Source organism: Manis pentadactyla, chromosome 11 (genome assembly GCF_030020395.1).
Source record: "Manis pentadactyla isolate mManPen7 chromosome 11, mManPen7.hap1, whole genome shotgun sequence".
In the NCBI taxonomy this organism is placed as follows: Eukaryota; Metazoa; Chordata; class Mammalia; order Pholidota; family Manidae; genus Manis; species Manis pentadactyla.
Window position 1 is genome coordinate 101,611,448 of NC_080029.1, and position 13,799 is coordinate 101,625,246.

Genomic DNA, 13,799 nt, shown 5'->3' on the forward strand with positions numbered 1-13,799 from the left:
AGATGTGACACATCATTTCTCTTTTGAGCCCCAGCACTGAGCCCAGAGCTTTGCACACAGAAGGTGTGCCCAATCAGTGTTTTGGCGAATGAAGGAAAATGCACCTTTTGAATGATGTAATATGACCCTCAGTGATGTTTCTCAGCCTTTAATGTGCACACGAATCTCCTGGAGATCTTGTCAAGATGCGGATTCTAATCCAGTAGGTTTGGGGTGGAACGGGAAAGTCTGCACTTCTCACAAGTTCCCAGAGAAGGCCAATGCTGCTCTTCTGGGAATCACACTGAATAGTGAGGACCTGAAGAACAGTAATAATTTTTTAAATGGAAGAAACTATGCAAACAATTATTCCTACAGGAATCTGGAATTTTTGAGCCATCTTTTGATTTCAAAAGAGATCAAGAGAAGTAAAATATAATTATATAATTATTTATATTGCGTGTGTGTGTGTGTGTGTGTGTGTGTGTGTGTGTGTGTGTGTGTGTGTGTGTGTATAGCTATGGAACTCTAGATTATTCCAGAGAAAAGGTAAAATAAAAATAAGGGGGTAAAAATAAAAGCCATTTGCTTTTAAATTCTCAATACTAATATTCTAATTCTCAATTGGAGCTAAATTACAATCACCTGGGAGGCTTTTTAAGCAACATATATTTTCCCCTCACCTCTCTTCCACCAATCTGATCAGCTCCCTTAAGGGACTATGGATCCCTCCACCCACCCCTTCCCACCACTGAAAGCCTCAGCCTTGGAGAACCCACTTGTTATTGATAAGAAGGTATTGTGTCACTCAGCTGTGCTCAGGAAGAAACAAGCCTCCAGCTATATAATAATTCAGATCCAAGAAATCTTCTGACAAGGGATTTCAGCCAGGGCCTCCACACATGCTGTGGTTTCGTCTGCCTGGAAATCTCTTCCTCCATTTCTGACCTCCTACTCATTTTCCAGATCTTCAAAATTGTCCATTCATCACACCCCTGGACTTCCTCTTGGCACAAATAAACAACTAAGAAGGCTATGAACAGCTCTTTCTTTCTCTTCCCCAGCCGACTGTGAGTTCCAAAGGACAAGTTTGTTGTCTCTACCACCAGTCCTGAGCTGCAGAGGGCGCTCAGACAGAGGAAGAACGAGTCCTTCTTTCCATAGCCAATGAAATTTCCTCTTTCACTCCTATACCCTGTCCACAACTGGCTGAATATAATTCCTAAGAGGGCTGACATTTATTTAGTACTGGGCTAGGAGCTTCGTAAATGACAGTATAAATGTCACATGGTTTGTTGGGGAGCCAGACAAAAACAATCTTTTCCCTTCCAAATGTTAAAATTAAGTATTTCCCTTTTACACAACAATATGTATATTTAAGATAGGAAGTGTAGTAACAAAAGGAACATCTGTGCAGGCAGCATGCAACAAGATAACAAGGCCATCAGCTACCTTTTGGAGCTCTGGGGGTGGGTGTTCTCTCACCTCCTGGACTGCCCTGACTGGAGAGAACCACTCTCTGGAATTTGTGTTATTAGTAATTTGTTTTTTAAAAATGGGTTTGGCCGCATACTTATGTATTTCTAACCAATACATTGTTTAGCATTGCTTGCTCTTGAGCTTTGTAAAAACGGTACTGTTCCGGTGTGATCTTCTATAGCTTGTTTTTTTTTTCAATTCAGCTTTGTTCCTAAGACTCAACTATGCTGTTGTATGTAGCTGTGGCTCTTTCACTTTCATGAATATGAAGTATCTATGTATGCTACACACATGATATGAATATATCACATTTGTGCATTCCTTGTCAGTGGATTTGAGATGTTTCTGGCTTTTTCTTTTACAAACAATGCTGCTGTGCATAGCCCTGTACACGTCTCCAGGAGCATCTGTGATTTTATTTAGAATATCTACCACAGGATAGAATAGCTGGATAGGTATAGGTTCTGGTTTTTAAGACAATGACAACATATCTTTTAAAGCAATAGTGCCCATATACATCCCCACAGTGTATGAATTCCTGATATATGTCCTTTCCAACCGCTGGCATTATTAGGACACAGGAATTATAATCTCAAACTGTAGCATGTTTGTGCCAGAAGGCAGCATTTCTGACTAGATGGATTCCTGGCCATGTAACAAGAGAGCCTGGCCTGAGGCTCTGCCCAAGAGATGGACCCCTGGGCCTTCCACCTTGTTGAATCCTGACTTTGGGACAGAACATTAAACTGAAATAAGATATTTTGCCGTGGCTATATGGTCATCATAGAAGGCAATCAATTGTAGAATGTGGGATCTGGAAGAACCCTAAAACCAAATCCTTCATTCTACATTTAAGGAGACTGAAGCCCAGAAAGGTTAAATGACTTGACAAGTTCTCACAGCTAATTAGTACAAGAACTGTCTCGGGGACTCTTGATTCTTAGTCCAGAGTATTTACTTATTGTTTTTTGCTTTAGTAATTTAAGATGGCATAACATGATTAAATTAATAGTGGCTCTAAATATTTAAATAACTGCCAATTTATTTTAAATTGGCTGATGAGTTGGGTAACTTTAGCTTCTTTGCTTATGAACTAAACAGGGGTAATACTGAATTTCAAGGGGGTTAGTAGGGAAATGATGCAATCTCTACAATTACGGTTTTCAATATGCAAATGTAACAGTATTAAAAGACACTGATCTCCTGGGAAAAATAATCTCCAGTTCTGACTGATCACCCTCACCCTTAGATCATCTCCCCAGGCGAATTCTAGGCACTGCTTTAAGAAGCTATTTTTGTGGGAAAGGCAAATTTCAAATCCAGTTAAATTTCAATTCATCCTCCTCTTATGAACACTCATAATTAAGCTTTCGTAAGGTGCTGGGGACATTATGGCAAAATAGCCTTTCAGTAACTTGATGGTTTATAATCTCAGATGACTTTACATGTAAATGGAGAAAAACATGAAGAAGAGAGTAATTTGCAGCCAAGGCACTTAGCTCTCTCCAGAGTGTGTATAACTATTAAATGTGGCATATTCCTGTGCAGGAGAATCTGTCCCCATGCATCAAAGGCAGTAAAAGTGGAACTGGAGCAGAGAAGACTGCTTAATAGGGCAGGTGTTTGTGTGAAGGAGAGTGGCTTTCAAAGCTTGCAGTGGAAATTTTCATTCTGGAGCCATCTACTTCAGGGACTTCCCCCCTTCCTTCTGCCTTGCTGCTCTCCACTCCAATAATCCATTTACTTAAAAAAAAAACTTTTGGTTTAACAATGTCTGCAGAATGACAATAAAATCTTTCTGTGAGGTGCCCTTCTTTTAATGTCAGGCTAAAACTCAGAAGCTGTTTATTACTTCGGGTTTCAGGGCTTGGAGGGGAAGAAAACCAAGTAATTTTGCTAGGAATGCTGACCAACTGTACTGAGGTACTCCTGGTTCAGGTTTTCCTCCCAGCAGTCATTTTAATCAGCACTTCCCCTATTTAATGAGCTTGTAGTGCCATTACACAATCACCCAGCTCACTGGATTAATGATGAAAAGAGGAACTGATTTTTCCAGTTGCATCATTTGAAGTAAATGTTAACTTTCTTTCTGAGTCCTTAGTTAACCGCATTAGTGTGACAAATATGTCTTTGTCTAGCATAAGTAATTAGAATTTAATCACTTTAACTGCATCTTAATTACCCCAAATGAATTGAAAGGACATTTAATAGCAAAGATTAAATTGCCTTAATGAACGATTTTTGTGACTCCATCAATACTTGAATCGCGTTAGCCACTCCTCTCACGCACTTCACCTGCAGTGAGCATGGGGGTCACTAGGTGGCGCGCTTCGCTCGTTTATTTATTTAATTTTTACCATTGATCTGTTTTAGAAGACAACCCGGAAAGAAAGCGAAAAGCACATAGTTTATTGTGTTCCTTTGATAACCTCTCTTTGGGGCTATGAGATCATCACCAGATGCGAAAACGAAAGCAGTGATTTCAGAAACTGTCGATTCTGAATACCCTAAGGCGTATGCAAAGGAAGATGAGAAACGCATGGGTAACTGGAAACTGTGGTGTTTGATGGACCTTGTAAGTTGCCCTCTGGATGACTGCCAACATATATACAGAGTTTTCCTCATTTTATTATTTTTAGTGCAGAGTCCTAAAATATGAGTAACTGTCTTGGAATATGACTGTCCTGGATTAGCAAGACAGGCACTGATGTGAACTGAGAAATGTAATTGCTTTGCAAGTGCAGATCAGAACACTGATGCCTGAAAGTATGGGAGGTTTGGGCCTTTGGGCCCTCCTCCAGGCATGTGTCCCAAGGGACCAGTCCTACTCACAGAGCACATTTAATGAGATGGGTCTTGCCCATCAATAATTGTTTAAGTGAACAAATGGATAGGGAGTCTTGGGTTCCATATTTAGCTCTGCTACTGTCTTACTTTCCCTCTGGCTGCTTCTTCAAAAGAGAGTAATAAAAAGTCTGTAAGTCTTGAGTAAAAAGAAATAAGTTTCCATATGTAACTCTCTTTGAGAGTCCCAGAGGGAAGACACACACATTCTCTCAAGACCTTTGTATGCACACACTTTCTAGATTGGGTGTTTATGAGAGTGTTTATGAACCAGACATCCCCCCAGGTCCACTGACCTGGCAGACCTGTACTACTAATAGAGGAACAAGGTGGAGGGTAAGAGGGTTCCGGGCTTTGGGCTGGGAAAGCTGAGCTCAGAGTATTAGTGACTTTAGCTGTGTTGCTGTAGCCAAGTTATTTAACTTTATTGAACATAGAAACAGGGAAAAGAATGGTAACTACCACATGGACTAGTGGCCGCCAGACTTAGCTACCATTAAAGTCATCTCAGAGCTCTTAAAGATTCCAATGTCCAGGTCATGCTCTATACTAATTACACCAGAATATCTGGGGGTTTAGCCAGGAATTACTTTTTTAAAAAAAGATTCCTACTTGATTCTAACATGCAGCAAGATTTAGGAACCCATTGGAATAGACAGTGAGTATTAAATGAGAACATCTATGTGCCAAGCACAGTACCTGACTAACAGAATGTACACAACAGATCTAAGCTCCATCCTTATCAATAGTCATGACAACTGCCAGAACAAATCTGATGGGTTGTACTTCAGGGTCTGTTGTTGTTTAGCTGTTGTCTTTATCAAATTGTTTCACTTAAAGGAGAAGGAAATTTATGGAAGCTAATTTCTTCCAACTTTATGATAATGTAACATCTTTTGGGAGAAACATAATAAAGATGATTCTATAGCAAGACCCTGTAATAGAATATAAATTCGTGTTTGTATCACAATCATTAGATTGTCTTGTGGATCCATCTAGTCATCTAACCCGATCCCATCACTTCCAGAGGATATAGAGCTTCATTAGTCTTAACATACCTGTATTAAAATAAAAGCCTGTGCAAATCTACTGATAGAAGACAGGAATTTATGATTGTGCACTAAACTCATTAGAAATAAGTTTTTCTTTTTACTGAACTCTATGAGGCCTTCATGTGGAAATAATGTGGCTTTCTTTTCCCAAAGGGTGGTTATTCATTTTATTTAAGTAGAGACATAATGAAAATACTATTTAATGAATACTCGTTGAATGCTTTTCCAAAAATTATTTAAAAACTACTCTCTTAACTACCATGACTTCAGTGAGACTATCCTTCTGTTGCTACCCTCAGCTGGGAACCATTCAATTTTAGAAGGATGTGAAGATATTGTTTTAATAGGGACTGAAATGAAACTAGTCATTTCTCATTCAACCTGTCAAAGCAAGTTGGTTGATTTAAAATATTAGGTTGGTGTTTAACTATTCCAGTATATGGAGTTCACAAAAAGCACTGAGCACTGTTACTTAGAGGGCAAGGCTTATAACTATGGATTTTGAGGAGCAAGACACAGACGACCTCTTTTTAATTACCCACCTTCATGGGACTTGATTATTTTTTCCTTCTTACAAATAAATCAAGAATAAATTTTACCTATATACTCTGTAAGAACTATTTCTTTTGAGAACTTTGGGTAGCACCATCTCTTTGATTAGCTGAATTTGCCATGAATGTGGAAATGATGACATCAAAACACCTAGTGTAACAACCTCCTTAAAGACCTGGTAGATTAGAGATGACTATAGATTTTCCCCAGCACGGATCAAAGGGACTGAATTGAACGTTTTAGCTTAATGATCCAACCCCTGTCACACCCACAGGGACTCGAATTCCGATTTTATAAGCAGGTGTGCACATGCACTCAGACGCACACAGAAATGCTGGCGAGGGAGGAAAAGATCAACCACCTGATCAAGAAGGACAGATTTGATCTTTTCGATTACTTGACTCTGCCAGTGTATATTCCTGGCGGGCTTCACGGATTTCTCATAAACTTCGGAATATTAGCTGTTCGTTTTCGTTTCCTCACCACAACTCTTCAAAGGCATCCTAGCTACTTTCCAGCGTCAGAGAAACGACCAGGCGACGCTCAGGCGGGGCCCTGTCCAGGGTCCTGACGCCGCTCCAGGGCTCCAGGACTGTCGGCCTCCGAACGCCCTTTCACCCACCCCACACGCGAGGAAACAAAGACCTCCAAGCTCAAAGCCTCAGGGCAGCCTCTGGACTCCTGTCAATTGGCTCTAAGGGGGAACAACAAAACAAAGAAACCGCTAATCCGCCCTCCCGGTACTACATCTCCCAGCCCCAACCTCCTATTTGAGACCGCCAGGGTCATCTTCTTTACTCCGACCCTGCTTTTCTTAGATAAAAAACGTACAGCAAAAGTATAATTGGGATAGAAAATTCAAACACGCATCCTGTTTAGAGAGGTTAGAGTTGGGGTGTACTTTCGCGGATGGCTATCTTGTCTCATCAGTGAGGTAATACCCAGGCATTGTTGGGGAACAAGAAAGATCCGCCAGATATCCTTTCTTCCTCCTTCACATCCTCTTCCTATTAAAATGGTTATCGTTTCGAAAATCACGACGTAAAGGATGTTCTAAAAACAAAGTCACAGCAAGCATCCCTTTCTTCTCATCGGACTGAACCGAGGCTGGTCCGGAGCTTGGCCCCGGCGGCCCGCAGGGGGCGCACGCAGCTATCGCAGCATAGCGGGTCCCGCTCCCGAGAGAAGGTGAGCCCAAGTGGAGGGCATCAGGGAGGGCAAGAGTCTAGCTCCCCGCGGGGAACTGAGCGCTCCAGCCTTGAAGATAAAGATGCAGCCTGGGCACAGTCCGTCCCAAGGGCCAGCAGCAAGATAGCTATGCCGGGGCTGGGTCTCTAGTGACCACCGAAGCCCTGGGCCGGGCGCGTCGCTCTAGCCGACACCGATCGCCCTCCGGGCCTTTCTGAGAGCTGGGGCTGCACCCGCTGGCAGCACAGCCGGGGTTTATTTGTCTCAGGCGGTCGTCCTCGGTGTGTTGACACACCGGGTCACCACACAATACTGTCAGGCCTCCTCAAGCCCCAGCAGCAGGTTCCCCCCAGCCACGTCAAACTGTCGGCTCCAGTCTTTACCATATGCGCACTTCTTAATCCCAGGCGCCCCTTCCTCTCCTTACCCGGGTTTGTGCTCCCTAGTGGGGACTGCAAGAGGGGTCTATTGTCCCACACCCTCGCGGGGTCAGACATGGGCTGTGCGAAAGACCCACAGAGAGACTTCTGGTGATTGTTTCTAAGAGTGAGACCTTTTGGTTTCCTACTTGGCGGGTGTGTGTGTGTGTGTGTGGGATCCCCAGCCGCCCGGCCGCCATTCGGCCTGAGGGGGTGAGGGGACTTTGGGACTCCTCGGTCTTCGCCTGACAACTGGCTGGACCCCGGGCCGTGGCGGGAGGAGGCCACTCCAAGCCTTCGGAGGAGGCACTCTCCCCGGACAGCCCCTTTCGCCCCCGGGCTCCGAGGCGGACGCGGTCAGCCGCGCCCGGCAGGCCCTTTGTTCGTGCCGAAGCCAGCTGGGAGCAGCTGCACTGCGCGAGACCCGCCGCGCCGAGACGCGGGGCGAGAGGCGACCGGTCCGCTTGGCGCCTCCTCCTGCTCGCACCCAGGGGCTCTTCCAGGATCCAGCGTGCCACACGTCGGGTCCTGGCTTTTTTCCCCGACCTCGGAGTCTTCGGGGTTTGGGGAAAAGAGTTCCCAGAGCCCAGCATCGCCCTGCTGCTTGGCTCCCGTGGCCCAGGGAAGCGAGAGGACAGTTGAAATGTCACCGCCGGGATAAATATTAACAAAAAGCAAATGGACTTGCGCGGGGGCCAGTTATCAATCAACCAGGCAGCAAGGCCACTTACAGCAAACACGGCCCAGGTCGGCCCAAGTGAGACTTTCTCATGGCCACCTCCTGGCCGGACCCCTCCGTCCTCTGCACACCCCGCCCTCGCCCCGAGACCCCGGGCTCAGGGCCTTCCCCACGTGGTTCTGGGGCAAATTCCAGACAGGAAGGGGGCGCAGTCCCGGGTGCGGGGGTCGCGGCGGGTGTCCTGGCTGGCGCCAGTGGGAGGTTTCTTCACCTCTAGATATGGCGGGGGATCGGAGTGACCAGGACCCACCCCTGCTCGAACCTGGGGCCTGTGGGCCTTGCCTCCAGGGGCTGCACCCGCTACTGCGTGCGCGTTGTGGCCTCTTCCTGTGCTGGAAGCTCCTTACTATGGCAGAAGCCTTCTGGAATCTTTAATTGGAAACTAATCTTCTCGCCTCCTAATAGGCGTCCACGTCAGGAGACGAGACACCCACCCACGAGCTCAGCCCAATCCGCCCAGCCCACCTGGGAAGAGATGAGGCACAAGCCTGGTTGCGCTTTAATGGGGCAGCAGCAAGTATTACATTGAAGGAACATATATTGATTTTTTAAGGGTAGTTAATTTGGTGAGAATTTCCTCCTGTCTTCCTTTTCCACCAGCTGATGTAATTTAGTAACGAGAAAGCGTCTCCCCAAACACGCTGCCACGTGCGGAGTTTTTTCACCCTGCACAACCTGCTGTGTGGAACCAGGGGTAGTGAGGACCATGAAACCTCTCTTCCGCCACCGAGCGAAGGAACTGACCTCCGTGGGCTCCGGTCTCGCATGGGGTCAAGAAGAGGTTGAGGGGTCTTTTGAGTGTAACAGCGAGCAAAGCTGCAAGAGGCACCTCAGTGCATGGGAGCCAGCGATGGGGAGGAGCCGGCAATGTCCCACAGCCGCGGCCACAATGCTCTGCAATCCTTTTTAAGTCTCCTGCAGGCAGAACTATTCAGAGATCATTTGGAGGGTTCAAGAAACAACCTCACTTTTTACCCCCCTATATGAAAATGTTAATGGAGGTGGCTCGTTGTTCTTCGGTGACTTAAAAATAGGTCGTGGCTTTTGCAGCGTGGCTCTGCTCGCTTCGCACGTGCCCTCATCCCGGCCTTCCCCACCCCTTTAATTAAGTTAAAGAAAGGAAAATGAAAGAGACAAAGCTCCTTCAGGATCTTAGGATTCGGAGTATTCTAAGTACCCTTGGGATTTGGCGCCCAACTCGTGTCCTGCTAGAATCTCCGCTTTTCCACTTCCCCCCCCTAGGAAAAGGCCTTCGGACGGAGGGCTTGGCATAACTCACCACTCGCTGCTGGGTGTCGGACAGGGCCCTTCGATAACCTCTGGGTCCCTGTGAGCCCCAGCGAGCAGGTTGCCTGCGCCTCCCGTGTGCTGGCCGCAGTACTCCGGCTCTCCCCTCACCAGCACTGAGGAGCCCACGCGTGGAGGTCAAAGGGTGCTCGCGCAGGGCAGGGCCCTAGGGTGGGGGTGGGTTGCCCGGGCTTGGGATCGTCTCCGAAGACAACCTGTCAATCCGTCTTTCCAAGGGGGGACTAGAAGCAGTGGGGAAGAAGGGTCATTGAAGTCCGGAGCAAGGGCCTTCACGTGGTGGAGAGTGGGGAACGACCTTCCCGGGGTGGTGGTGGTGGGGCTCTCTCCACTTCCACCCCTTTCCAACATTCCCCTCGCCCCACGCACCGGCTTGTGCCGGCAATGCCTGCGTAAAAGGTCCTGAAGCTGGGGCTCGAGGCTGGGGTGGGCCTGTGAAAAAGGCACTGACTACCTCGGCCGCCGGCAGAGGCGGAGCAGTCAGGGAGGAGTGGTCGTTTCTGCCACTCTTTCTGAAACTTCCAGCTGCCCTCTGGTCTGGGTCAGCTCACCGGGAGTGCTATATGGTGGCATCACACAGGGCTAGAGAGGAGAATCACGGGTGGGAGGCGGGGAGGGACGGCGCTTAGTCAACGTCTCCCTTCCTCCGCCTATCCCCCGGCCTCCGCTTCGTCTAGCTTCCTGGTGCAGGCTGCAAGAGTCTGCGTGGGCTGGAAAACTTGGCGGGGCAGAGGCTCAGCCAGTGCGGTGCTTGGGCTGGGAGACCACGACTGCCCAGACCCAGGAGTGTTTTGGGTGGCACCGGAGCTCGAGCCGCAGGCTTACTGTCACGCCGGCACCTGACTCCATCTGACATCTCATTGGCCATCACGAGGTGGGAGGGAGCTCTGGCCTCTCGCTTTGATTTTAGACTGTGAAACGGCTCAGTGCCCCCGGCTCAGAGCGGATTGACTGTCTCTCGTCCTCCAGGGACGAATTAATGGAGAACGATCAGTTAATTAACAAACCTTCATTCCGCCTTTTACCTTTCTCTTCACCAGGACTCAGAACAGGGCGCCGGGCTGAGAATGAGGGTGGGAAGCGGCATGGACCCATGAGTCAGTCAACTCAGCCCGGGTCTCATCAAATCGAGTCTACCCTCCGCTGCCTTGGCTTTACCTCCCTGCGTGTCCTCCCCCCCTCGGGGGACGCCGAATTCACTTAAAATCTCCGGTATGATTCAGGTGGGGCTCAGCTGTCCCCTCGGTCGGCCCGCAGCTTTCTCTGCACCTTAGTCTAGAGAGGCTTGGGATAGCGGGGCGCTGTCTTTACATCGCCGCCAAGTCCTTCCCGCTCAACTTGGGAAGACCCGGGCCTCCGAGTTTTCGGCCCAGGAGATCTATGCTGGCAGACTTGGGGGTCATTTCCACACTCCCACCCACTGCATGGGGATTCAGACGAAAAATTACGCAGAGGAATAAAACGAAATGCAAATTCCTAAGCAAGCTAACAGAGAAGGCAGTTCCTGAGCTCAACTGGAAGCTGCCCTGTTGCCTGGCCGCGCTCACCTGATCCTTGGCACTATCTGCCTTCCTCTTCTTTCCAGGCTGCAAGCGCAGAGTGGGTGCTAACACTGACACAGCGGCCGCATCACACATCTATTGCCCCTCGGCTTCAGAACACTGTGAGGGAACTCTTCGAGTGCGCTCTCGATCCCTCACACGCACCCCTCCCACGCCAGAAAAGTGAGCACGCGGGGAGGTCACCCTAGCGGGTTCAGCCAAACAGTGGTGGGCTGCTCCAGGGCGCTCCAACCCGGCACCCGGGTGTGTGCTAGGAGTACTGGCTGTCAGCACTTGTGCGCAGTTCCACACACGGGTTGCCTTCCTCTCCCCAAATTCGTAGTGCCCACCCGAGAAGCGATGCACAGGCTGTGTCTGGCCAGGTGCGAGGATTTTTCTCCGCCTTGCCACGGTACGAGGCTCCAGAGCTGTCTCGTGTCTCTAAGCACAAACGCGCCCCAGTAGTAGCCCAGGCCTCGCCGCTCAGCTCCCGGAACGTTCCACAGCCCAACGCACCGAGTCCCAGGGAAGACAGTCGGCTCCCGGCAGCTGTGTGCTGGCTCTATCAGGCCCAAACACACCCCCTCTCGGGCAAAGGAGCACAGAATGCATTTTGCCCAGCCCTCTTTCCTTCCCTCCCTTCCTTGGTCCCCCAATATCCCCGTGCGCCCAGTTACTTAGCCCGCTCACCTGCTAAGCGGAGCGCAGACATGCGCTGGAACTCTGGCTCCTGCAGCCACTTCCACATTCTCCGGAAGGTCTCCCGTCCGGACTTGAGTTTGCTCCAGGGCTTGGGATTACGCAGCAGGTCCGAGAGGGTCCCTTGGGAGCGGCAGAGCACCCTCTGCGCGAAGATGGCCTGTGGGATGCTGTAGCGCTTGAGCTCGGTAGTGATACGCTGCGCCACCTCTTTGGTATTGATCTCTTCCATCTGCCCTGAATTACTTCCATTGCTGACCTGCGCGCCGTTCACCGAAGGGTTGGGCTCCCGGGCCGTGCCCAGGAGCTGCCCGTGGCCCTGGGTGTTCAGGTGGGCGTGGGGGTGGTGCGGAGGAAGGCCGTTGATGGGCACCATGCCAGCCGAGGTGGGCGTAAGGTGCTGCTCCGCGTGACGGCTGAGCATGGCCGGGTGATGGGCTTCGAAGCCGTTGGGGGTGAGCATCTTGTCGGTGGGCATGGCGGCGCTCGGGTGGGCATAATGGGGGAGCCCTTGCTGGGAGTTGTGGATGCCGCCCAGACCGGAGCCAGAGAGGGGCGAGAGGCTCTGGCCCATGCTGGCCACGTCCTTGTGGTAGGGAGTATAGAGGTTATTCATGGAGGCCAGCCCGCGCTCGTCCCTCATGAGCGTGAAGCTACCGCTCACGTTGCCCGCCAGGCGCTGGTGGTGGTGCGGGTGGTGGTGGTGATGGTGGTGGTGGTGATGGTGGGGAAACTTGTCCGAGACGGTGGAGATGGGCGGCAGCGGCTGCAGAGGGGTTAAGGTGGTGTAGGTGGTGGGCATGCTCATACCTGGGGGAGTCTCGCAGGCCATGGTCATGGTGGGATGCAGGGGACCGGCCAGGCTGTGCTCGGGGGCCCGGTGGTGGTGGTGGTAATCGCTGCCGCCGCCGCCGTCCAGCAAAGAAGCCATGCCCATGGAGCGCGGGTGCGCGGGGGGCAGGTGGCTGCCGCGGTGCGCCACCGAGCTTCGCGCGTGGGGGCTGCCGCCCAGCAGGTCGGCAGGGGCGGGCACCGGCTCATGGCTCACCCCGTGCAGCTCGCCGATCGCCTCCATGGTCAGCTGCGCGTTCATCTTGATCCAGGCGAGCGGGCGGCGGACACAACATCGATGAGGCCGGGCAGAGGCGGCGAAGGGCGCACCAGTCCGGTCCTCACATGGGCTGCCGACGACTGTTGCCTTCTTCCTTCCTCTCACTGTGGGGCTCTGTCTCCCTCTCAGTGTGTCTCGCCTTCCCTGTTGCCCCCACCTTTCCCTCTGCGTCCTCGGCTTAAAAAAAAAATATTAATTTCCAAAAAGGATCCGTGCCTCAGGGCAAGCGCGGTGCCCCCAGCCCGCCCGCCCGCGGCCCCTTCTCGCCCCTCTCCTTTTTAGAATTGCGAGGCTCCTGGCTCCCCTGACGCAGCCCGCGCTCCTTCCGCGGCTGCTGCCTGCCCGCGCCGCTGGCCAGCTCCAGCCATGGCTCGGTTACTGTTTCAGACTCTGTGGCCGCGGTTCCGCCGCCGCCGCTGCCGCCGCCGCCGCCGCCGCCGCGGCCCGCCCTCACGCCCGCCAGGCGCAGCGCGCAGGCGCGCGGCTCGGCCCCACCCCCTTAGTCCCCGCGCGCGGGGCTCGTGACGTCCCCGTACAAATGATGGAGGGGCCGGAGCCCTACCAGCCGCGCGGGGTGCCGTGGGAGCTGCGTGCACGTGCGAAGGCCCAGCGTAGAGTTTGACCTGCGACCTCCTAGGCAACCTCGGGACACCTGCGCCCCCTTGGCTCCCTGGCCCGGGTGACCCGGCTCTCCTCCCAGCTCCCGGCCGCACCTGCCAGGCTCCCATCCCGGTGGCGTCCTCTGCCACCTCTGCTCACCCCTCTCTCCAAATGCTGCCTCGCAGTGCAGATTGCCCGGGGGGCCTCAGCTTGGTGCATCACTCCTTGCATCCTGGCCCACTAAGCTTTATTTCTCGGAGGGCTTCTGGGAATTTGCGATTTCCCCACCCT

The 13,799-nt window shown here is 51.1% G+C and overlaps 1 protein-coding gene and 1 long non-coding RNA gene across 4 annotated transcripts in view; both read right to left on the minus strand.

Moving 5' to 3' along the window:
• ONECUT1 (one cut homeobox 1) overlaps window positions 1-13,142 on the minus strand; it is a 33,882-nt gene extending 20,740 nt beyond the window's left edge. Inside the window, exons 1-2 of one of the 3 annotated variants that reach the window (XM_057488814.1) lie at window positions 12,846-13,142; window positions 11,789-12,563 (exon numbers count right to left, since the gene is read on the minus strand). In XM_057488814.1, coding sequence (XP_057344797.1) covers window positions 11,789-12,563; window positions 12,846-12,890 — 820 coding nt within the window. In that variant the 5' untranslated portion in view covers window positions 12,891-13,142. Of the gene's footprint in view, window positions 1-136; window positions 299-11,788 lie in introns of those variants that run through there. The other 2 variants (XM_036917739.2, XM_036917737.2) reach the window with 2 other exon arrangements.
• On the minus strand, window positions 8,727-11,668 carry LOC130679588 (uncharacterized). Its single transcript, XR_008992607.1, has 3 exons — window positions 9,927-11,668; window positions 9,532-9,781; window positions 8,727-9,179 (listed from the first exon to the last, which is right to left on the minus strand). It is a non-coding gene; the product is annotated as an uncharacterized LOC130679588 (long non-coding RNA).
• Window positions 13,143-13,799: the final 657 nt, after the last annotated feature.